A 24,783-nucleotide genomic window follows, 5' to 3' on the forward strand; every position below is an offset into this window, starting at 1 on the left:
GTTATATTTTTTCTCTTGAAACGTGTGCTGTTAATCACTGCTACGGACAAGATTTACAGGTAGCTTGGCAAATAACTGGTTTTGTAATTGTACATCCGAAATAGCGGGTCCTCAAAATTAGCAGATCTTTCAGAAAACTCTGGGAACTGTTTCTTCCTTCTGCCCACCCTCAAATTTGCTTCCATCTAGGGTTGTTCTTAAAGCTACAGTTTGTCAGTATCAGAGAAGCAGTAATTTCTAGCTGAGGAGTTTTTTGATACACAGAGCTCCTGCTCACCCTACCCATACACTTGCAGGCATTCAGAGGGTTGGAAATTCAGATGGGTAGGCAGTCAGAAGAGACCGGGTCACTGTAGTGGCCCGACTACAGTGCATTTCAGACTTTGCTATTTGACTGAGCTTTTCGAAGCCATCATCCTACGCTGCTTCTTTCAGCGTCTCTGCTGCGGCCTGCACAGTGAAGGCTGCAATGGAAATCTGCCTCTTTACTTCTTCCCAGGCTCCCTGCTGATCTGCTTTGCTTTCAATATCAAACATGGCATCATAGATTCCTGGGAAGGACTCTCCAGCATACTTGTTGTGACTGCTTGGAGCAAAGATGACATGTCTGTGGGGAAAGAAGGAAAAAAGTAGGTATACTAAAAATAATCATTAATGCTGTGTTCATTGTAGGGAACTGTATATGTGCTACATAAAGCAGCTATGAATCCTGTGAAGACAGAACTTACTAAATACACAGGAAATCTAGCTGGAACTGTCTTTAAAAGAATAGGAGGAAGCAGCCCCAAGGGCAAAATTTATGGGAAAGGGCACAGATTTAGAACAGGTAGCCTTCTCCTTGAGAAGAGATGATGCGTTTGTCTAATTAGGAATGAAACCATGTTAATTATTTTGAAAATGGGAGCTCAACAAACCTGTTGAACTAATATGGCAGTCTGGAACAGGGAATAAAACTAGTTATGGGTGTACAATGAGAAGAAGTGGAACAGAAACCTCAAAAAATAACTAATCAATTAAATGATGGTCAGCAGATCTGGGAAAGGAATGTGAAAGGTGGGGGGAACTGGGAGAATTCTTGAGAAAAGCATGAATTCTTCAGAGGAGAATTGATTGTATTGGAACAGAACTAGGCAAAAGTATCAATTTTATTTGTTAGTTGGTTTTGTTGGGTTTTTTTAATAATGAATACTTGCAGATCTGCTTTTAAATTGATGGGTTTTGTATGAAGTATTAAAGCGCATTTGTGAAAGAGGATGTGAAAGAGCCCCCCCCAAAAGAAAATAAACACTAAAACTACATTAATAAATGCAAGCAAGTAAATAAAAAAAAAATCCAGACACTTCTAAATGATACCTAACACCCAACAAGTACTGTATAAAACAACCATTTCATTCTTCCAAAAGCATAAACGACAGTCTATCCTGGGAGGATGGAAGTGTGATTCTCAATTCTACCTGCCTGAGGGACTTCTGGCTTGGTGTGAAAGCCATTAATCCGTGAGTCAGATATATCCAGTCATTAGGAAAAGGGGGACACTGAGACTAAAGTGAGGTAGTCACACACCCGACACTGGAAGTTAGCTTCTTGTCCAGTGTTACTAATAAATGCACTGGGTTTCTGTAAAGGGTATTGTGGTGCACCGAGCATTGTCTTTTCCCGGGCCCATGTGCTTGTAGAGAGAAAACTTCAAGAATAACTAGTTAATGATCTAAGCTAATAGGATCATCTATAGAAGCAGCCAAAGCTGGGACAGATGGGACTCTGCAGCACAGCTCATGGGCCTTTATCTATCCTGTGCTCAGAGGTCACTCTCTCCAAGCTCTCTCTTCTGGACTTCTCTTCACCTGCCCTTCACTACACATCTGTTCTCATCCTCTTCTCCCTTTTACTCTACCCTACTTTCTCCTTTCTTTCCATACAGTTGATTCTCCACTGAATCCTCACTTCGTACAGGTTTAAAAGAGCAAGTGGTAACAGAAGTAGTACTACACACTTGCAAATAAAAGTCACAGAGTATAACGACTAATAAAAACAGAGTGCCAGACCCAAGAAGAGGAATGAGGCACCACAAGACTGGTGCAGCCAAGGATTTCTCCTTGGGGGTTATAAACAAAGTCTGCTACTCACTGGATTGTACCAAAAACAGAATCTGTTGAGCTGTAATTCCTATGTGAGGCCCATAGAGCAGTTCAGCTGACCAGTCAGTTAGGGTGGGGTTCACCTGCAAAAATACAGTGCCTTAGACAGCTAGTCAAGAAACTTGTCGCCTCACCTGTAAAACTTCCTTCCTGGTAAACCAAGAGGATCAATGAAAGCTCTTTCTATAAACATCAGCTGATCATTCATGATTCGCACTGCAACTGGACTGCAGGAAATGGAGACAGAGACATTTCACACAATGAGGAAACATGACTTCCCAGTTTCATTTAAACACTTTTCTTCTTCTTTGGAGAGAAAAAAAATGACAAAGATGGTCTACAGTTTGCAAAAAGATGAGGTTTTGCAAACGGAGATATTCAATACATGTTACATTAAAGCATTAGGATTTCTGTGTTAGAAAACTACAAGATTTCACACTATGCAAAAAATAAAATGGGAGACTTTCAGGCCAGGTTGGATGGGGCTCTGAGCAACCCGGTCTAGTGGAAGGTGTCCCTGCCCATGGCAGGGGGGTTGGAACTAGATGATCTTTAAAGTCCCTCCCAACCCAAACCATGCTATGACTTTATGATTCTGTCTTGGATACTCCGAAGCATCACCCTGTCTCCTTGAGGTGTGCTTAAAGTACAAATTCTGGCATCACCTACAACACTCAAGTGTAGGTGTCTAAATACAGAGCTCAGTCCAACTTTAACTTTCACTTCTATGTGCCTTTCCATATATTACAATAATTTTAATGACAAGCTGACACTAGTAATAAGCTGTACAGCTGATACTATTCATCATGGGAAACAGAAGCAGATATTGCCTGTCTCAGAGTTCAAGGGCTCTATTCTACACTAATCAGAGAGACTCCTTGTGACGTCACTGGAAAGAAAGAAGTGCCATCCTGGGTACCTAAGGCAGATATGCACATATATATATAAAAATTTTTGTTTTTCAGACTTACTCTTTCTTGTCAACTTGTTCAAGTCTCCTGTGAAATTCAGCAGCAGCCTTTGAGAAGTTCACCACAGCAGAAAAAAGAGGATCTGGAAAAGGAAGGACTTTGTGAACAACTTCAGAGTATCTGCTGAGCCCAATATGCCTTTCAGTTGCCCAGTGGGAGAAAAATGACATTTGTTTTGCTGATATAATTGCATTAATTTTGTTGTCTTTCCATAATTCATTAGTTTCCCTAGTACAGGCTTTAAAGAGCTGCACTACTAGCAGTAATAGACAAAGACCTTGTGCAACGAGGCCAACAATAAAGCAGAATGCTTGATAAAGCTTTCACAAGTATACATCTTCCCTCTGCCTGGCAAGGAAAAGACTGGCTGGCGTTGCAGATGGAGAACTCTGCAGTTTCCTTTTTAACAAAGGGATGCACTGCAGCGTTTAGGTATAAAAAGCCTGACTTACATCAAAAATACCAGATCTTCCAGCAGGATTTCCCTCTTGGAACATTATGTCCTATTCATATCATAAACAGAAGAGCATGATATCTGTATTGAATAGTATTAGGTGAGGCATAAAAGATGCAACAGTCATGGAACACAGTGATAGACAAGGCAAATTGAAGTAGCCAAGTCCCGTGCTTGCTCCACACGTGCGCCAGAGTTACAGCATACAAGGTGTCTCTGCCATGACCCCGTGTGCCATCCCACAGGGCTGCCACCCATACCCCATGATTTTGCCTGTTACACCTGACTATGTGCAGTCAGGCTGGCAGGTAAGTCAGTTGTTTTTTTCCTGCTCTGTTGCTGGCAGAACATCCAAGCTATGTGGAATAACTTAGCGAAAGAAGCAGTAGGCTTTTCTTTTAATGACAATATCAGCTGTGATGATTTTCCTGTGGAAGGGTCTATTTAATACAGACCTGGGAAAAGTATCAATTTATACAACTAATTTTTGTAGAATAAGTAAAAGGTGGATGTTATGAGGAGAACTTCTGGCCTTAGCAAAATTCAACTCAATTACAAAGAAGGAAGATTTACAACTTGTACACTTTGCCCACAAGTTTCAGAAAACTTTAGACAAACCAGAGTATCCTCTCTTTGATCGTACAGGAATATAGGGCATAAGATTAGGTCATCTCCTAAATCCAGTCCTCTGTTGGCAACTATGGCCCTTCGCTGTTTATAAATTTATCACACTATTTAGTGTGATAGGCTTTCTGTTCCCAGGACTCCTACTGAAAGCTGTTCTGCAGTCTTGTTTGCTCTTCTGTTTCTAGCAAACTTATTTATTCATCACCAGCCTACACTTGCTTGTTCTTGCATTAATATTTTTGTTTAGTTTACATAGTTAGAGGCACAGATCTTATGTATGCGACCTGTTTACGGACTGCAGTATAGACAGACCCATGTCACCTTGTGAGGGTGAGAATTTACACTTGTCCACAACCGTGGCAATAGTTATAAGTTTGCCAGAGGACAGAGTTCTGCCCTGCTGACATCATGGTTATATCATGGCAACAGATTGTATTTCAGAAGCAGTAGGAGGGGACGGAAGAGAAAAAAAGACAGGTCATCTGAAAATATGTAAGGGAGTTTGTGCTCATGTTCACTAGCTATTCTGTGCTTTCAGCGTTGGTTATTTTAGAAAATATCACAACATTTCTCTTTTTTTCCCCTGCAAACCTTAGTTACTGATAGCATATGACTACAAGTACATATTTCATGAAGAAAGGTTTCTAGCCTTCATTGTTGCAGAGGAGCAGCTAAAATGTGAATCCAAAGGCAAATAAAAACCTTCATCTATTATTTTGAATGACAATTATGTGATTTATTCAGGCTTAATTAACAATTTTCTGACATGCAGTGTTGTCAATGGGCAATTCTATGAAAATGCTGAGAGAAATGAATTTTAATTTTCATAGTACTGTAAAAACTGCCTATATATTTTAATGCGCCCTGGCGCAATAGAATAAACAAAAGTTAAAAATTATAGTTTTATTCAAGAAATAATTTAAAACTGATCAGGCACCAGAGAAGAGCCATGAAAATAATGAAAAGACTGAAAAACATGCCTTGTAAAAAAACTGGTCAAAGTGACACACCTATAAAGTTATTAAGGAGAGGGTTAAGTCATATTTGGGGGCAAAAAGCTAAAAAAAAGATTGCTTCTAGAATCTAGGAACAAAAATAGATGCATTAGTCAGAAGGTAGTTTGGGCAACTTCTAATCCGAAATGAGAAAGAAACTCAAACAATGAAAACAAATGATTTAACAGAAATTTTGGTAGATGTTCTAGTACTCCAAAAAGAAATGCCAGATTTGATGTTTCCTTACAAGATATGCTGCAGTAAACACAAGAATATATGGAAATAAATCCTTGTATTATGCAAAATCTCAGACCAGATGATCCATCACACAAAGCTTCCTCTGTCTCGAGTGGCCTTTTTACAAAAAAGGGTGTCTTTTCAAAATAGGGAAGAATTTTTCACCTAAGCCATTACATGAAGTTTTAAATGTCATTTTTAATTTTCCCCAAATGAGGATTTGATTTGAGTTACTTCTAATGTTTCACACCCAAAAGAGTACTGCGTCTCCAAAAAGCTTGTTTATATCTCTAAACCATGGGTCCATCAGATACCAAGTTAATTAGGACTGACTGAAAATCCTCCTTGGTACAGAAACACAAGGGGTAAATGAGGCAAGAAGAAAGAAAGAAGAGAGAGAGGTAGAGAAAGGAAATTACTGTGGAAGCTATCCCAGCCTGGGATCCAGAGCACTCTGCTGCTTCCTACCTGTTTTATTTGTTTCATTGCAATGTGTTCAAGTGCTCAGCAAATGGATGTTATTTATGCAGAAGAGTTAGAGAAGTGCTTCTGTTGCCTAAAAGTGGTATCCAGGCACTGAGACAGATGGTAAGGAAGTTTCCCAGGGTCAGATGAAGTCTTTGGCTGAGGAGGTATGGGTACCTGTGTCTCTCAAGTTCCAGGCAGTTGCCATAAACATTTAACTTGTCTTCTTTTTTAAGCAAGAAAGTGAGAAGCAGGCTGATTATCTCTTTGTTCTGCATTTGACTGTGGTCCATGAATGGTCATAAGCACTGTAATAATGCCCATAATTAACAATATGAATGAAAATTGTTATAACCCTCTCATCTAGACAATAATGTGTAAAATCTGTGTTATGTTTAGAAAAAAAATTAGGTGCTCTTTATTGTGATGGCAGAATTGAAACAGGAAAGTAAGGAATTCAGTTTCAGAGCTGTAACAGATACGTGTCCTCGCATAATTCTAATTAATGCACTTAACAAATAGTCTTGTAGCTATTACTCACCAAACGATACTTTGTAAGTTTTCAGCTGTTCTTCATGTTTCTTGGCCAATTTATAAATTCTATTGCTATACCCTTTTAAGGCTTCTCCATAATCTCTACAGTCGAATGGAATGATCTGGGAATCTGCCAGTTCATAAACCAGTTTGCCTCGTAACTGGGCAATTGTTAGCTGTTTCTTGAAGGTAGGGTCATAAAAATTTTCCACTAACTCAAAGGTCTCATACACAGTGTGATAAACAGGATAATTGCTGAATTTGTCTGCTTTCTGAAAAAGAGCAAGCAAATTTGTCAGTGCCCTGTATTCTAACTGCTATTAAGGGATGTACTTATCACTTAAGGACTATGGTGTTTTGCAGAGTTTCCAAATCAAAATTTACTATCCTTCCATTTTTGTGTGTCCATTTTAGGAAACTAAAACAACCTGAATCCATGGACTGTTGCACAAGATTAAGTGAGCAGGCTTCCTTCTGTCTACACAGACCTGCCTTCAGTTCCATTGTACAGAGACTGCCTTCACTAAATGTGAAAACAGTTTGGGGTTTTGGATAGCAGAAATCCTCGATCACGGTCCCTTTTTATCTGGTGTAGTTATTTCTGAACACAATCAAGGAAGATTTGTATATTAAGGGAGCTACTAATAGTATGGTGGAATGAAATATACATCTCCAATCAGATTCTATAAATATCTTTATGTGAACTTGACAGCCTATAGAATATACACATCACTGTAACGTTTTAGTCTCCAAACATTTAGGTTTCGTGCTATATTTAAAAAAAATGGCACTGATATACAAACCAGTTAAAGATTCTTTGAAGATTATTTTATTAATTATGGATAAATGCTTTTAAAAAATGACTGCTCAGCACTATCAAACTTCTTCAAACAATCTGGAAGACTTACCCTATTCTTGGTATAACGGACTCTGCCTGATGCAATTCCCAGTCGCTGAAAGTAAGCTTCAAAATCACTGCCTGATCCCAGTTTGTTTATTCTACATGTAGAAAAGACAACATCTTAGTGAGCGCACTTACTTTATAGTGTGGTAGTAATTTATGCAAAATGCAGATTTTTCAAAGAAATGGAGGTCAGTTCTTCTGGAGGACACATCAGGGACACTAGTAAGATCAGAGACTAGATGAATGGCAAGCTTAATGACTCTAACTGATTTTATTTCACCACACTAATTCAGTATCCTATATTACTAGGAAGATCTTTTAAAGGTAGCAATCCTGCTTATGCCACTGACCACATTTAAAAAAAAAATGTACACATTATGCACAAGAGCCATAAAATTGTATCAGACATGTCTCTGCAATCTTAAAACATTAATGATCTATTTCCAAACTAATATGAATTGGGCAGCAATAAATGTAAAGACAAAGGTGTTTATATACTTAGCATATTCCACAGTAGAATCAAAGACTGATAAATAATTTCTACGCAGAAGACACAATTAGCATTTGTTACTTACAAGTAAATATTGCCATCTGCTGGATAGGTGTGGCAAGACAGAGGAAAAGAAAATAACGATAATAAAGACAGATGTAATATTCTAAGTATTTTCAAATATGTATTTAAGTTTTATATTAAGTTTTAGGTTTATATGTCTAGCCTGGTGAATAATTGGTGTTTCTCAGCTAAAAAAAAGAAAAATAACCCAGCTAAAGTTCTTCTGTTAGTATAAATTTCTGCAAGGAACTATTTGTATCAACTGAGAAAGGTCAGATCTGGTAGCTTTTTCAAAAGGAAGAAATCTCAGTGAGTCTGATGAATCTAGAAACTCATCTTACCAGGGCCTCAAAGACGGGGTATAAACATGCAGAACATTTTGGTCAAATCACACAAAGGGGCAGTTCTATTAACCTTGCATGAGTAATGCCACGTTGTGAATAAGATTTAGCCCTACGAGTCACAGGCTCAAACAGTGTTTTGGAGTTTTAATACCTTCAAACATGAAGTTTTAATACCTTCAGATACACATTTGTAATGTATTAAATTTATATCCATTCTATAAACACAGAATAAGTATCACGAGAGCTTTTTAGTTACCGCTCTAGGCGGTAATGACTCTAACTGATTTTGATATTATCTTGATATTATCTTGTCTAGTAAGGTGACTAAAGTATATTTTGAACTCAAACACCCTGGCCTTTTTTGATTGCTTTCTAAATTGCTTTTCTACTAATAAAAGGCCTTTAAAAAGTGTAAGGTTTCATTTAACAGCAGGCATAGGTGTCACCATCATTAAAAAAAAATGCATAAAGTTTAATTTTATTTTACTTTAAAAGATATTGCTAGAGAGTCACCTTGTACTAAAAGGTTTTGTATTGCTGTCATCAATAACACATATTGAAAAATTCTGGAGAGTAGACATGCTATGATATAATGAAAATATTGGGAAAGAAAAAAGAGATTAACAACTTACCTGGGATAGCTATTATTTTCAGTTGCAGGATCTTTCTCAAGCCAACTCTCATAAAGAGACTTATTTTCATAACCCTCATCAGGGCTTAAAATCTGGAGACGAAAAGATTATAATCTCATTGGAAGTACCTCGAACTCGATTCAGTAACAAAGATGACCTTTACAGCTATATCTGCATCATTATTAATCAACAGCATTGCTGCATGCAAGGAAGTGTACATACGCTGTTTACATTTATTACATACATCTATGGATCTCAACCATGAAGAGCAACTCAGGAACCAACTGCAGTGGGGAAGAGCAGGTTAAAAGCTCAAGGACTCTAGCTGGAGCTCATCCATGTCTGGGGGAAGTGGATCCTGGGGATTTCTAGGACTTCTTACGACCTTATTATAGCGCTGTGTATGTACACACACAACAGCATATATAGCACTATGGAGCTCCTCCAGCAGCCAGGATGCCCCAGCTGCTTTTCTTTCAGCAGGCAAGGGGAGACAACAGCCCTAACCTGTGGAGGTTTGCCCCGCACAGCAGCAATATTCTCTCAACAGGCTGAGCCTGAAATTTGACTGCTTTTTGCTATAGGAAGGGTACAAAAGAATTGTGCTAGAAGGAAGGATCAAACCCAGTCATTAACTATATTACAGCAGTGTCAAGGGGACTCAACCAAGACTGGAGCATCATTGTGCAAGACACTGTATGTACAAATGTAGGTCTCGCCCTTACCTTAAAAAAATTGAAAAGCTATGTAACCAGGATGGAAAAGGTAAGTATTAGTAAAGCCATCATACAGCTGGGAAAACTATGAAAGAGTATAAAATTAGTTGAGCAAAGCCCTTAGAAAATCTGTGGCTGAGGTAAAAATAAATCAAGACTCTGGCCCTGGTCTCCATCTACACTTAAACAATCTTTAATAGACATGGTCCTTTAAATACAAGATTAGTTATGATGCGCACAGGATTGGGATTTTTGTTTTCTTTTCGAAAATATAAAGCATAAATGTTCATGCTAGATACACAGTTCCACAGTATTGTTGAGACTTAAATTCTGCATTGAAAAATATACAGACTCCAAATTGAAAATCCAAGGAGTTCTGACCTCTGAGATTATGTCAGCAGCTAGCAGAAAAATAACAAGTTTGTGAAGTAACAACTGCTTGGCTGCTGTCATTTTCAGGGCACTTTGGTCAAGTTCTAGGGCTAAATTGAAAATGGCACATTAATAAGAACAAGCTGAACTCTGACATATGGGAGTAAAAGTATCCCATGCTCTGGCAGAGATGTTATTCTGACAGCTCTGGTCATGTAAAAAGCATTGGCCAGCTTTTTCATACAACATTGAGAGCCTAATAAAACACACAATTTGCCCTGATTTAGGTCCAAATCTAGAATCAGCATAAGCTTCCTGCTACCTCAAGGGAAGATGCAGAGTTCTTTAAGTATAAATACAAAGTAAGAAGTGATGATCAGAACAGGGGAATTGGAGTTGAACTATTGCAGACGCTGGCTGGTGGCTACCAATTGTCTAAACCCTAGCAGTAAAGCAGGGCCAAAAGACTTTCAACAGCTAAATGTCCCATCTCTATGCTGAGGAACACACTCAAATGCAGAACTCCTTGAAAGACGAGACTTCATGTGTACACTACATTTTTTTTGTGAGAAGTGGCTCACTAAAAAACAAGAAGAGCAAAGAGATCTTGGGATGTTGGATAGTTGAATGTTGGAGCCTTTAATATGAACAGAAATAACTTTCTTTTGGACATGCATAATCACCCACATCTGCACTAATGTTCTTTCACATACTAGGCTTTCTGAATGAAATTCAATTCCATGCAAAAGCCTAATGCAAAGCATACAGAACATTTTGGTCCCGTTTATGCTGTTTTCAAGAATTAACTAGACTCCTGAGGTGCACAGGACTTCTCACTATTCCTATTCAAGAAACTAACAACCAGGACATGCAAAGACTTCATGGGTTGAGGCTTTGATGTGTACATCTACAATGTCATCCAAAACCAAATGCATTGCAGTTGAAATAGCAAAACTAAGGATATAATCACTCTGCTTTAGTCCTTCTATCCCTTACAGAAATTAGGAGGGGGGTGTTCAGATTAGTGGAAAAGACACAACTGATTAGCAAAGGTACAGATTGTAGTCTTTGGTTATCTTTAGAAGAGGCTACCTAAATGCAAGTGAGGAAAAAAAAATACAGAAAATTAAGCAGATCTCTCTGCAAAACAGAGCTTTCCTGTTCTAGTTGTTGCTTTAGTTTCTCTCCCTCTTTTGCTAATCCAGATCACTGGAATTTTTAGAGACCTGGAGAATAAAGATATTTGAACTCTTAAATGAATTTTATTCTGTGATGCTATAAGCAGTGATACAGGTAAAAGATGTGCCACATTTCTACAGGCTCTATCAGTCATCTGTATACATGTTTCTATATCAACAAAAATGGTGTCCTAGCTAGAAGCGGTCCTTCATCAAACACCCTTTGGTATCCCTGACTTCTCTCCAAGAGTTCATCAAAACACCTTTTTCCTTAGGAAAATTCCAACAAATTCTATGAATCATCTTACAGAAAAGTTCAAGAGAGTGTAAGTGTTCTAGAGAAAGGTTTCACAGGCTGTGATTTATGGATCACTGGAGGTCACTGGTGGCACATCAACACTGGTAAAGGAAAGATGGTTCGGAAATGAAAACTACAATGTTGAATCACTGTAAAAATTGAACCATGATTTTATTTTTCAAAAAGATGGGAGGTGGTCCCAGGTTTAGCAGTAAAAAAAGAGGAAAACACTCCTCTAGAAAAATGTGTCAAGGAGTGTCTCAAATTTATTTAGCAAGACAGTGAAAAAAAAAGAGTAAAAAGAAAAAAAGGATTGCAGGTGAGATTCTTTGGACAGATACAATATGATAAAACTGGGGAAAGTGTTCTTTGTGTACAGAAGGCAGAGAACAGCAGAGAATCAGAATGTTGTTGCAGAATCCTGCTCTGTAGAACAATAGAAAAGAAAAAGTAGTTGTGAGTTTTGTCTATAACAATCTAACAAGAAAAAAAAAATCTAAGATGTTCCAACAATGGCTTTAAGGAGCTCAAGAAATAGTCAGACTTTTCACTGACAACTCTCTACAATAAAATAACCCCCTTTACAAATGAAGCTATGAAGAATACGGATGAATATAATGTACTTCTAGGAGCTTTTTAGCAAGGACACAGCATGGAATTATGGAATAGTTGTCAGGTTTTCTATTGTTTACATTATGCTTCTACTGTTAAAAGTTTAAATAACACTGAATAGGAAAATTTTTAAAAAGCCAGTCTCAAGTACTTCGTATGGTACTTTAATGGAAGTTTTCTACTCAAATCCAGCAACAGTTGAATAATTGACTTAAGATCAAGAGTGAGGTACTATTTTTAGCCCAGAGCACTTTTTTACTTTATCTTTTGCAGAAAAACACATCCCTGGTAAGTGGCTTGCTGCAGACAGAAAGTAAATTTTATCCAGGGCCCTGCAGCACTAGGGACATGGACATTTTTATAGGCAAAACAGAATGCCCTTCAGTGTGCGAAGTGTCACAGCTAACGTTTGAACAAGCACAGCTTCTTCCCCCGCAAGGAAGAAAAAGTAAGATAGAAAGAGTTGATAAGAAAATAAAACGTAGAAAAGAAAAGAAGAACATGGGAATAACATAGCTAAACCGTCACAGATTCAAACCATGGCATTTCCAGTGTTAAAAGAAAGTGTACTGCATTTGAAAATAACTCAGGATGAATGCATCTAGTGGGATGGGAGACTAGTAGCTGGAGTCATCCTACCAAGTGCAGTGCAGATTTTTACACTTGATCAAGTCACCTGGGTTCCCTTAATATCAGGGGGGAAAAAACAGTTTGAGAGTTCTGTATGCACAAGAGTAGATAACCACATTTGGTCAAATGAATCTCATCCTAAGGGCACCTATTTCTACCCATTGCCTTTAAAGGGAGCCTACGTTGCTTAAGTCAGAGAGAGATGTCTTCTGTTAATTGAGATGAATCCAGATCTGAGGATAGTGACAATAGCTCATGCTAGGTGCCTAATCTGGTTAATTCCTCATACGGCCAATGAAATTTCATGCTTTAATGGATCACAATCTTTCAGCCTTATGATAATTCATCCTGAGAGGTGAAAGCAAAGGAGACATGATTAGACCACTTGTAATCATGCAAATCCATACATCTGGCCTGTTACAAAACCCGCTCAATCCTTCAATATTTATCACAGTATTTCAGGGGCTTAGTGAGATATGAAGGAGATTCAGGGGGAACAGACAGAGAGAAAATGGTAGCTAGCCAATGTGAAAATGAATAGATTCTCTTTTGCACTTGAAATGGAAATTTAAAATGCAATTTATTTCTGTGAATGCTTATCACTTTAGAGAATTGATCTTGCTCAAGTGTTTTATTATCTTGTTTTTACTATTATTATTTTTACTCTATATTACAAGTGATATTCCACTTACGTCAGTGACACATTTCAACCTTTCTAAGAATACTGAGGAACTGTGAGCCTGGACTGTGTACAACTGATGAGATGTTTTGCTATTGATTTTGGTGGGATTGAGATTCTTCCAGCACAGCGGTAAGATAAATCCAATATTATTCAATAATCCAATTTTATCCAATAAACTCGCAGTTTTACATTATTAGAAAGTCACAAATAATAGACATGCTGATTCTGTACCTCTTTTGTCAGATTATACACCAGTTTGTAGAGAAGAGGGGTGCAGTCAACTCTTAAGGTGTAGTTACCTGAAAATGAAACAAAGACATGGAAATTTTCCCTTCACGTACCAGTGGCATTATCTTCTTAATGGATTAAACCCTGCAGTCTTTTCTTAGACAGAATTCTTGACGCCAAGGCAAGAATTTAGATCTTGCCTCAGAATATATACAGAAATAAACTACTTGGTCACATTGTATAAGCTACTGTTACTACACGACAATGATGCATTGGTTATAGTACATACACAGTAATGTAATTAAGCCCTCCCATAGTCCTAAAATATGTCTAACTATCCCTCATTAGCTACAAGCCCTTGTCACTCGTACACTCCCCGAAGCTTGTGTTAAACAGAAGGCAATGGTAACATCCTACTTTTTGTAGGATGTTAAAAATAAAGTTAGTGCATTCAGGAACGATGCAGGAGGAAAGACATATTCCCTGCAAGATGTTTTAAGAAGTCTTTCAACGCAGCTGCTTCCTCTCTTATCATAAAGAGTACTTCTTCAATGTTTTTGCAGACCGTATCTGAAAGACAGGTCATCTTCTGAGTAAGAGACTTGCAAGACATTTTGCATTTTATATTTCAGAACTAAGTCTCACGCAAATAGGAGGCAACAAAGATGCAGAGTAATGTTTTCATCTACTGTCTCCTAAAACTCCCCTTTTACCACCACACTGAGGCTTCTACACTTTACACCCATGAGGTTTCAGCATAGCCTGCGGGCTATGTTGAGCTAGGTAAGTATCTCACACCAAAGTTGTCAGTTACAGCACCAAGAGCCCCATCGAAAAGAAACTATCACCACTTTTGAGGCAGGCAGGAGTGTAAAGCAGTCTTCTCTATAGACTACAGCCACCGGACAGCAGCTGGGCAAACACCTCAAATACAGACAACAACAAAGAGGGGAAGAGGGGTGAGAAGGCTTTGATATAATAAAACATAAGCTCTGAGATAGCACAGTTATTAGGGTTTGATATGGCTTTAGACCTTTGGGTCATCCTTTGCTCAGTGTGTACTCACAGAGGACTAGACTGACAATTACAGAAAACATCATGATGATGGAAAAAATACTAGATAATGTTCATAATGTTTCCAAGGAGAGTCTATATTTGAGAACTGGAAATTAAAGTCACAAAAATGCTCAAAAGGATAACCCACTATTCTCGTTTTCATTGCTAAAGGACAACGAATAGAAATAATTTGCTGTCCAAAACGTGGCATAAGAAGTGCTGTGGAGAATGTATGATGATAAACAAAATAATAGGCAGAGTACATGGATGCTAATGGCTCTACAGGGGATTTTAATGCTCAGTCAGGTGAAAGATGTCCAAGATACTTAAAACAGTACACTGAATATGGTGTTCTTTTCCTTATTACTTATTTCTTTTCCAGTGGTTTTACTTTCACATTTTCTTTAATGCATAAAGCAAGAGACATGTTTGAATAATCAAGATTTAGAAGAAAATTGTTAAGGCAGCAGCATGTTGGCTGCAAACCGACTAAAAAATATGTGTTACAATCCATGCTGGGAATATGAAGCAGTTGTAAAGCTATTATTTCATTCGTGAGATCTTCTAGGCGTGAAATTCTGCTCTACTTTTTACACAGCATGTAGGCTGTGTAATTGAAGGAACAGCTCTAACCCTCCCTTTACCCCAGCTCCAACTGGGCATTTAGAAACTGGGTTTGGCTTTTCTTTTTTTCCAATCCTTTTGTGACAGACAAAATTTTCAGCTGACAGGAATAAAGAGAGTTCTTAAATATGCCTGTTGATACCCATTTTATTCACACATCCAAGTAAGCCCAAGTAAGTTGGGTTTAACATGGGAAGAGCAATGCCCTAAATAACTGAGGTTATGATGCAGGACAGCTTCACAGGACTCTGCTGACTATTATTTCAGGACAGACAACAGTAAATGAAGTCCTTCTGTAATAAAGCTTAGTATAATTTAAGAAGGACTTTGTGATTTAGGTCATAGTGTTGGGCCGAAAATTCAAAGTCCAGTTTCTAAGCAGCATTCCCGTATGACAGATTCTTCTCATAATCTGAAGGGCATAGTAAATTGGATAATGGTGGATCAGGGTTTTTTGTAAAACACTCTTCAGTGCTTATTTCTCTAGAGGAGCCCTGCCATAATACACATGTATACTCCCTGCATATTCTCCCTGCTCATAGCAATGAACAAAGGTGACCACGCTGGCCCAGAGCACCAAAATGGGTCCCACCCCCACAAAATGTAAGCCTAAGGTCTCGACACAAATGGTCTTAAGATCGTAATAAATTAGTATCCCAAAATAGTATAATTCCACAGGGAAAGGAGCTGGAGCTACAAGCAGAACAAGGCGCAGTCTGTCATATATTAAAACCGTAATTGTAAATTAAAGCTAATGCAGTTAAGAGAGAGTTTAACATTCAGACCGCTCAGTTCATTAGCACAGAACACTAAACTCCTCCAGAGGAGACATTCTGGACTCCAGACATGTGGGCTGCAGCTCATGGATGATGCTATTTGCAACAGGAAAGCAACAAGAGAATTTAAATTGTTCTCTTTCTCTCCACTTAATTCTTCATTTGCTACACTTATTCTGAACCTCACATTATCTATCTTACATTTGCCAGCTCTGGATGCAATACATACTACACAGTGAACTATCAAAACTGACATGTGTGAAGTAAAGTGAGTTTAAAAATAAAAGACACACCTTCTATAGAAGAATCTGTGTTGATGTAAGCAACTGCCCGCTCCTGGAGGACTCTGGCATTTTCCTGGGATTGTAAAAGTGTAGTTATTACTTTCAATTAGTGACATTTAGTCAAGAGTGTGTTAAGTGCACTGTTTTTTACAGCATTACCTTTAAGAACCCAGTCAGAATAAGCAGCACTATGTACCTTACTAATTATATTAATGTTTGAGGATGGGTCAATGATCTGGGCATATGAAATTCACTCCTGCTTTCTGGGACTTAATTTGTTATGGAAATTACCACAAAATGTAGGTGCTGCCTGCTGCAACACACAGGAGCAAGATGGAACAGGAAAATTGCTGAACAGCATTGTAACAGGGTAAATTAAGGTTATACATGTGTTTTAACTCTGCACTTGCAGTGCTTTTTGAACATGCAACATGTGACTGTGAGGTCAGCCAGAATTCCTCCACGCTTTTAATCCCTAGTTATTCATGTGAGCTCCCAGCACTGAACTTAATTTTAACACTGATAAACCGAGTATGCTGTCATTTCTACACTCTTCCATTTCAAAAGGGAATGAGTCAAAGCACTGACGTTTCCTATTAAAGTGAATTTGACTGACTGTTTTGAGTCAACCAAGTATTGCCTTCATGCTAAATATATACACACACACGTTTAATTTTTTGCAAGCTGGTAATTATGTTTGAAATTGATATTCTAATCAGTAAGTGGTATTTTACAAAGTCTTGGCTTTGTGATAGATATTCTAATTAGGTTAGTAATTGTTACTTGATTCATTCAATTTATAACCCAACTAATCATTTGTAAGTCATGTGAACTAAAAATTGAATTGGTAATTGATAACTTCATAAAAAAATTAGTATCTTTAAAACAAACAGTAGAGGACATTCTGCAAAAGACCATGAAGGGGGGGAGCAAGCCTGTATATGCATACATGAGGCCTTGCATATATGCAAAAGCATATTTGCAACATAAAGAAATTCCTTCATTTATGAGCAATGGAGATTGTCTATATAACAAAAGGATGTTGCCACAGTTGCAGAGTCTTTTTGTTACACAGAAGACACTGAATATCATGGGTTAATTTTCCTCAAGATTTAGTAGATGACAGATCTGGCAGCTGCAGAAAACATGAATGTAAGCTGTGAGGAATGTCTCTAGACAAACTGAATCTAATTTTGGTGTCAGAGGAGGAATGCACACCACCAAGATAAAGCAAGAAAACAATAATATAAAAACATTGAGGTTCAAACATGAATTGTGCTCATGGCTTTCTAATCTAGTACAGCTGCCATTTCATGAAATAATGGATTATAGATTACTAGATATTAAATTATTAAACAAAAAACATTACAGAACAGCAGTAGCAACATGCGAACAAATCAAACATAAAAAGAACTCCTAATTTATTCATTACTTTCTCTAGAGAAATTGATCTTTTAAGTATCATTGTTTCATATTCCTCATAGTGTGTTTTTTCTTGGCAGCATCTAAATATGTGTACAGATACATAGACAAAGAAATCACAGATAAACTTTTATATGCAGTATACTTTTGTTACCAGTGGAGTTCAGGTGGGATGAAACTTTAATGCCAGCTCTCTAAAATCTCTCAGTAAATGATTTTAAAGATAATTTAAATTATGCTTTCTTCATCTAATGTCCCATAAACCAACAGTAAGATACAGAGAGTCTATTGCAGTTGGAAGCCAAACAGTTTATGGGAGAAAGAATTAGTGCAAATCCAAAGGAATAGAAATCTCAGCTTTGTTAACAGAAGAATGATGGAAACCCTTTGGTGTTTGGGAGCATATTTCTGGGTTTGTTCCCTCCTCTCACACGTGTCATTTTGCTATGTAATTTTGTCGTTTACTGAAATACATGCCAAAAAACTAAAACAAAAAGATTAAAATATTTTATTTTATAGATTTTGAAAGCTCTATCCACGTATCTAAATATAACCTCGTAAATAAAATTCTAACAGAAGAACAAGACAACACATTTCTGTTAAACAATTCAGTACTAATAAATCGACATAGTTCAGCAGAAATGTGTTTCATCAGACAATTTTCTGCCTGCTCTATTTCTAATTAGGATTTTACAGACAAAGCACTGAAAACTCTTGTAAGACCTATATTTCTTACCGGGGCTGAACAAATCCACTTACAGGGTCGAGAACTGAACATGCCCAACAGGGAAAGGAAGAGAAAAACATTCAGAACCTCACCATTGAATTTCCCAACATCCTTCTATCAGGCAGGAATATAGTCAGGGATCCCACTACAGAATTAATCGATTGTCCTGCCCCTAGGACTCTACAATACAGGAAGTTTCACAGCAATTTGGAACTATTCACTCATAGATTACCTACCCTTTCATCTGCCCAGGAAGATTAACTTCCACACAAAGGGCTTGGTGTGCTTATGGATCACAGGCACATGATCTGGACTGTAGTTTATAGAAACTAAGGAATTTCTCAAATAGAAAGTTAGAAAATAAACCAATTTAGGTTATATAAAATGCTGTAATTCTGTTAAATGAAGGGATAGATTTCCACATAGAGATCACTGAGGGACATTAGCTTTGAATCAAAGTAGATTTTTAAATCTTAGGAGAGTTAACACACTTATGTTGTACGAAGTTATGTAGGTAATTTGTATAAATATATAAGGGCCCCACAACACCTGAAGGAGTCTATTGTGCTCCAATTTTACCTTGAAGCTATTGATTGCGGTCTAGGAATAGATGCCACTGGGTACTGCAGCTGCCTGCAACAGACTTTCAAGTTTTGCTTTCTTTACACTATTTTTTATTTACCTCAGCCCATTCTGTGGAACCCAACAATCCAAATTCTTCTGCATCCCAGCTAGCAAAAATAATAGTTCGCTTAGGTTTCCAACCTGCAAACACATTGTTAAACTTGAAAATTCATTTAAAGTTAGAAAGTCTGGTGAAAGATCACCACAGTTAATTGAAATCACTTTAAAAAAAAAAAACAAAACACTTAATTGATATAGAAGTAAAAAAAAAAAAAATCTTCTCTAAACTCCTTAGAGGAACATACTATTGCAGAGGCATTTCTTCTTAATGCAATATTTTCATTCCACACAACTAAAAGGGTACTATTACACTGATGAGAGACATGAGGGAATAAATTCAGCCAACTAAGATGCTATGCTACGTATACATCTCTTCAATGAATTTGCATCTTTCATAATGAGAAATACAACTTTCTGTAGAGGTGAAAAGTTAAATCAATACAACTGCTTATGGGAACATTCAACACAGTTCCTCAAAGATGCTGTTTTCCATATCCATCATTTTATGTCTGTAATAGGTAAGTTACCTTCCATCTTCATTTTACCAAAACTCCGTACAACCTCTTGCAGAACAGCTGCACCTGTAGTTGGATCAATACCACCAAATACCCAAGAGTCTCTATGACCTCCTAAAATAATGTATCTGTCTGGAAACAAACACACAATATCAATCCTTAATTAAAAATGAATTTAGGTTACCTGTATTTCCTTTGATTGCATCCCCACTTGTGTCAAACAAAGTATGAAGTTTAATACTAGACTAGTGCTACAAATTTTTTTTTGTAAGGTAATCTGCAATCATTAATTTACTTTCCTGAAGTATATAAATGAAGACATATTTTTCCACTTCTTTCAAGTATATGGCCTGCTACCAAGTATCAACAATGAGATGCCAAATCATCACTAGTTTTCTGTACTTCGCATTGTGTTAATTTTTACAAAGGCAAGATGTATGAATGATGTAAGGGGAAGCCTACTGTAAAATGACAGGCATTACAAAAAAATTCTCTGACACCTATCATTCTAGCATTCCCATTCAAATATATTCTTGGGAATGCCAATGAAAAACAGTGTGATGGGAGGGACAGGACAACTACTAAGGGTTTCTCAGATTCCACATTATCTGGCTATCTAAAAAACTTGAAGTTTCTTGCAACATGAAAACAATTTCATCAAACACAAAATAAAGAAGGAATTAAAATCCTCAAGCACCCAATACTTACCTGGTTCCACAGCTCCTCTGAGGATGCCAATGACGTTGTAAATTCGTGTTATTTTATTGTTCGTATGAACATGCATTCTGACTTTTCTAAAATGAAAAGCAGTATGGAGTAACCATTTCTGACTGAGAAGGGAAGAAAAAGTCAACATAATAGCTTGTAAGCCAGAAAGTTTGTGCTTCTGTTCTGCTTTGTGTGTTCAGCACTGATCTAACCTGCCATGCTGTATCAGCGTCCCATTTTTTATTTCAGGTTAACCTGCTGACAGAAAGAGTTAGAAACAACCCTATGAATTGAGTCAATCTATAAACCTTCAAACATTTACAGAATTTATTGAATTATTTATTCATGGGAGTCAATCGGATAATTGTGTATTAGAGGAGTAAACTGAAAAGCATATACAGTAATTAAAAATACATTTACATTTTGACCAAAATTGTAATTGTGGATATACATATTTTTATAAAGAATACACTTTGGTTTTGTAGCACAATTCTGTGTAATAAGATGGAACTTGGAGAGAAGGTCATTAGAAATATTCAGCCAGGAATAAATTGAAATCTCTGTTTAGGACAGCAGATCTAATTGATCAAGATTTATCAGCCCTCCATCCCTTCCCTCCCAGTAAAATATGCTTGCAAAATTTTATAAAACGGAAGGAAATTCAGGTATTAGGAGAGGTGAAAATAATGTAGTATTCAGCCCCTCTTAACCTGTAGAAGAAACAAAGCATCAAACAATGCTTTTTTTCTGTCTGGCAAAACCCCAAGAGTTTCACATTTGAAGTTATCTTTTCAGCAGCAAATCTGCACAGCTGTCAAAATCAAAACCTACTTTAGGACAGCTACTGGATCTTTGCCCAGAAAATAACTGATACCAATGCCTTGAGCATGCATATACTTGCACATTTGCCATGTGCAAGTGACTTTCTACCTAGACTCAAAAGGTTCATTTTGATATGGAGCTACTCTGAGAAAAAAGTATATGTAGGATTAGCCCATATTTACAAAAACCATCAAGTAGGAAGATGTTAAAAAGTGCATTCAAAAATGCTTCCCATGTATATGTTTTGTGGATGAATCATGTTGTTTCTTTTCACTGTTGCTCTTCAAGATACTCCAAACAGCACCTTAATTATGTCACATATGCTTTCTTATTTATTTATTCCTGCTTTATTCATTTTCAGCTAGTGTTAAAGAAAAGCAGAAAAGAATAATGATCTATGAAGTCTTCATAAAATTATATATTCAGACATACTCTTGTTTTGCAGGAGGTGAAGCAGTGATAATGATATACCATTTTTACACATGGTTCATTGTGGTCTGCTACCAGTACTCATAGAATAATATCTCATGTAAACTAGAAGTACTTTTATGTGAAAAAGTGATAGAAAAGTGATCTTTAGCTTTATCTATTGCAGCTTACCAGTTATAAACAAGGAAGAATGCTATGGCAGTCCCTGACAATCCCTGACGCCAAATGCAATTGTTATGTGACTTGGTCTGCTAGAGAGCAACTCTGTTAATTCTGGAGACCTGGACAGTTGTATTTCTCTGTTAGAGCTGAAAAAATGTAAACCACAGACATAGTGTTGCTAATCCAACCGGTCAAAGGCCAATTCCTCCCAAACAAATTAGTAACATATACATGCTTTGGGCTCTTTCATCTTGTTATTGTTCAGGGCTTTCAACCATGGGGCCTATCAGCTTTGGGGAACTGTTGATGGACTCCCAAATTATTGCCATACTTCACAGTAAGTTCACAGAAACCCTGGGAGGCTTCCAGTGGACAAGGGAAACATACGTAGAAGAGAACTACTGAATTGTCAGTTCTTCCCCATTGGACTGGTACAAGCTAGCTGTCCTATTGTCCCCTTGGTCATCAGAAACAGAAAAGAAAGACCAAACTTGAAGTGAGGAGCAAGTTTAGGGTTAATTCAACAGTATTAGAAAATGTCTACTTACTGCTATATAGCCATTTTTAAAAGGACCAATAAAACAATGTCTTAAAGTAAGGATTAAAGTTGGAATGACAGGGCTGGACCTATACCCTCTGAATGGGTCTATCCCTTGACACTGGAGACACTGAGCAAAACCATATTTTTGATAATTTATTTTCAAATTCCAATAATTATAACCAGTGTTGCCCACTCAGAAGGAAGTAAATTTCTCCAGAATATCTCTAGATGTATCGTTTCACAATCTTTTTCTTGTTGAGATTTTTTTTTTTTTGCAATATTTTATAAATAGGCAAGTGTTAAAACAAACCTTGTAGAAGAGTTGTCTGCAAATCCTGGCCCTATGTTATAAGACACATTGAGACTTCCCTTCCAGCTGCTGTCTGGAGCTGCGGGTCCTCCCATTGCACTGTTAAGTGAAAACCAAGACGAATGTTGACCAGTAGGCTAAAACCTTAAATTCCCTTAATGATTACTGCACCTAAAACAAGGTGGGTTTACACAAATCTTAACAACATTATGCCAGAAACAGATTGCTTTGAATTTTCTGCATTTTCTGAAGCACACACTACTACAAAAGAGCAATAAATACAAGTAACAGCATAGATTTTACCATGTTAGTATAAAAAAATTTGCTGCATATTTGTGAATACTGACTTCTGGTGAGGAGGACTGATGTATACTCACCGTAATAATACTTCTGCATCATGATATCCAATGGGATGAACTGGGATTTTGGGAATCCCTACACCTTCATTAACTTTATACCTGAAAGTGTACTCTGAGAAACCAGAACAAAATGTCAGGTTTATAGTGTTCTTAGCAACTTTCACCAAACCGGAAATACTTTTGAACAGTGCAGCCACACAGTAGCCACAAGCATGCATTGATTTTTTAATTCTTACTCATTTCTTAGATATTGCTTCTAGGAAACCAAAATGTAATGACAGAAGCACAAACCCAATAGTGCATCTGCACAACTGTGTAAAAGAAGTCTCCACATTTGCTGCAAGGTTAGATTTGCTGTCCATCCATATTATTACAACTCCTCAAAGCTGACTGTGGGATAACCAAGCTGGCATGTGAGGTGAAGACAGCGCCTGTGCAGTCTGTTGACAAGCTTCAGAAGACATCCATGGATGCATGTTGAAGACAGTCAATGTCTCTCTGAATCTGGTGGGCCATGCACACACAATTGATCCTGTTTTCTCAGTATGGTGTTGTCTTATGCCCCCAACAATGGCCTCACAAGCCAGTGAGCTTTCCAGAAGCACCCCTGTGTTCCCATCCCATCAGCCCACAGGACTAGTAGGCACCTTAGTTCAGATTGAGTTCAGGATGCCTACAAGGACAAGACAAGCACATGGTGCCAAGTTTCTAAATACTCCAGGCTACTGTTATTTTTAATACAGAAATTTTACTCCCTGTAAAGAGGATTTAAAACTGTTTTTCTGCTTGGAATTTAGGATCAGCAAGGAAACATACCTCCAAGCAAAGCTATTACTCCTTTTTGATGGTAGACTATAATCTAGTTTAAACTGGTCCTCCTGAGAAACACAGATGTTTAAAAATGGTTATAAATTCTCAGCCATTTTCTACTGCTTCACAGTCTGTAAACCTACATGTCCTGCTTTTCTAAGAGTTAGAAAGCTGGGATCATACAAACAGACTTTCCTAAAAACTTACTTTCCCTGCCTAACTCAAAAGCAACCACTTGAAATGACATACAGGTAGAACTTAGTCTGCAATAACTGCAATAACTACTGCTAAAAATAATTTTAAGCAGCTTTTTTCTTTGCATCTGTACTGTACTTAAAATAGATTAATTTCTAGTGCCACAATAATATTCAGCACCAGTTTATAAAGGACTTGATGGCCCAGGGTACAGATCTTTCACTCACCTTTTGCAGGATAACCTGGTGTTAGAGGGTCCCCAGCTCCATTCAGGTTTAACACATTCCCACGCTGGACTCCTCGTCCTGGAAGGTTCCAGCCATCTGGATAAGCATCTACTCCTGGGGCACAGTAGTCAGCAGGGTCTGAATAAAGTATGATCCCCTGGGCTCCTGCTAACATGGCATTTTTAACCTGTGAAATTATTTGCTTTTAAGAATTCTTTTTTTTTTAATGCAATAATAAATCTGAACGTTGCAATTTACTTCCATGGGGGCATTGCTTTAGAAGTTGTATATGTGAAAGAGTGAAGACTCAGCAGAAGAACAAGCCACAGTGAAACACAGTATGTTCATTATTCATAGCTCAAGGCTATGAAATAAAGCACAGGACATAAAATTGAGGCACAAAACCTGACCACTATCCCCATTGTCACACTATCACCAAATTTGTCAGAGTTGTTGTCTAAAGTCAGAAGAGTTAGTTATTCAATCTCTGTGCATCAGACTCCTTGTTAAATACTTATTTTTTCAGAATACTGCAGTTCTATGGATGAAAAGTATTAAAAGC

At 37.5% G+C, this 24,783-nt stretch overlaps 1 protein-coding gene across 1 annotated transcript in view; it reads right to left on the reverse strand.

Moving 5' to 3' along the window:
* Positions 1-417: 417 nt before the first annotated feature.
* The window catches only part of LOC104080439 (N-acetylated-alpha-linked acidic dipeptidase 2-like), a 32,522-nt gene continuing 8,156 nt past the window's right edge, over positions 418-24,783 (reverse strand). The window contains exons 6-18 of the mRNA XM_009582837.1: positions 24,222-24,408; positions 23,008-23,101; positions 20,367-20,452; positions 19,671-19,790; positions 19,142-19,224; positions 16,320-16,383; positions 13,574-13,641; positions 8,855-8,946; positions 7,330-7,420; positions 6,429-6,693; positions 3,110-3,191; positions 2,273-2,365; positions 418-607 (exon numbers count right to left, since the gene is read on the reverse strand). Coding sequence (XP_009581132.1) covers positions 418-607; positions 2,273-2,365; positions 3,110-3,191; positions 6,429-6,693; positions 7,330-7,420; positions 8,855-8,946; positions 13,574-13,641; positions 16,320-16,383; positions 19,142-19,224; positions 19,671-19,790; positions 20,367-20,452; positions 23,008-23,101; positions 24,222-24,408 — 1,515 coding nt within the window. The remainder of the gene's footprint in view (positions 608-2,272; positions 2,366-3,109; positions 3,192-6,428; positions 6,694-7,329; positions 7,421-8,854; positions 8,947-13,573; positions 13,642-16,319; positions 16,384-19,141; positions 19,225-19,670; positions 19,791-20,366; positions 20,453-23,007; positions 23,102-24,221; positions 24,409-24,783) is intronic.

Source organism: Fulmarus glacialis, unplaced genomic scaffold (assembly GCF_000690835.1).
Source record: "Fulmarus glacialis isolate BGI_N327 unplaced genomic scaffold, ASM69083v1 scaffold16268, whole genome shotgun sequence".
NCBI classification, from domain to species: Eukaryota; Metazoa; Chordata; class Aves; order Procellariiformes; family Procellariidae; genus Fulmarus; species Fulmarus glacialis.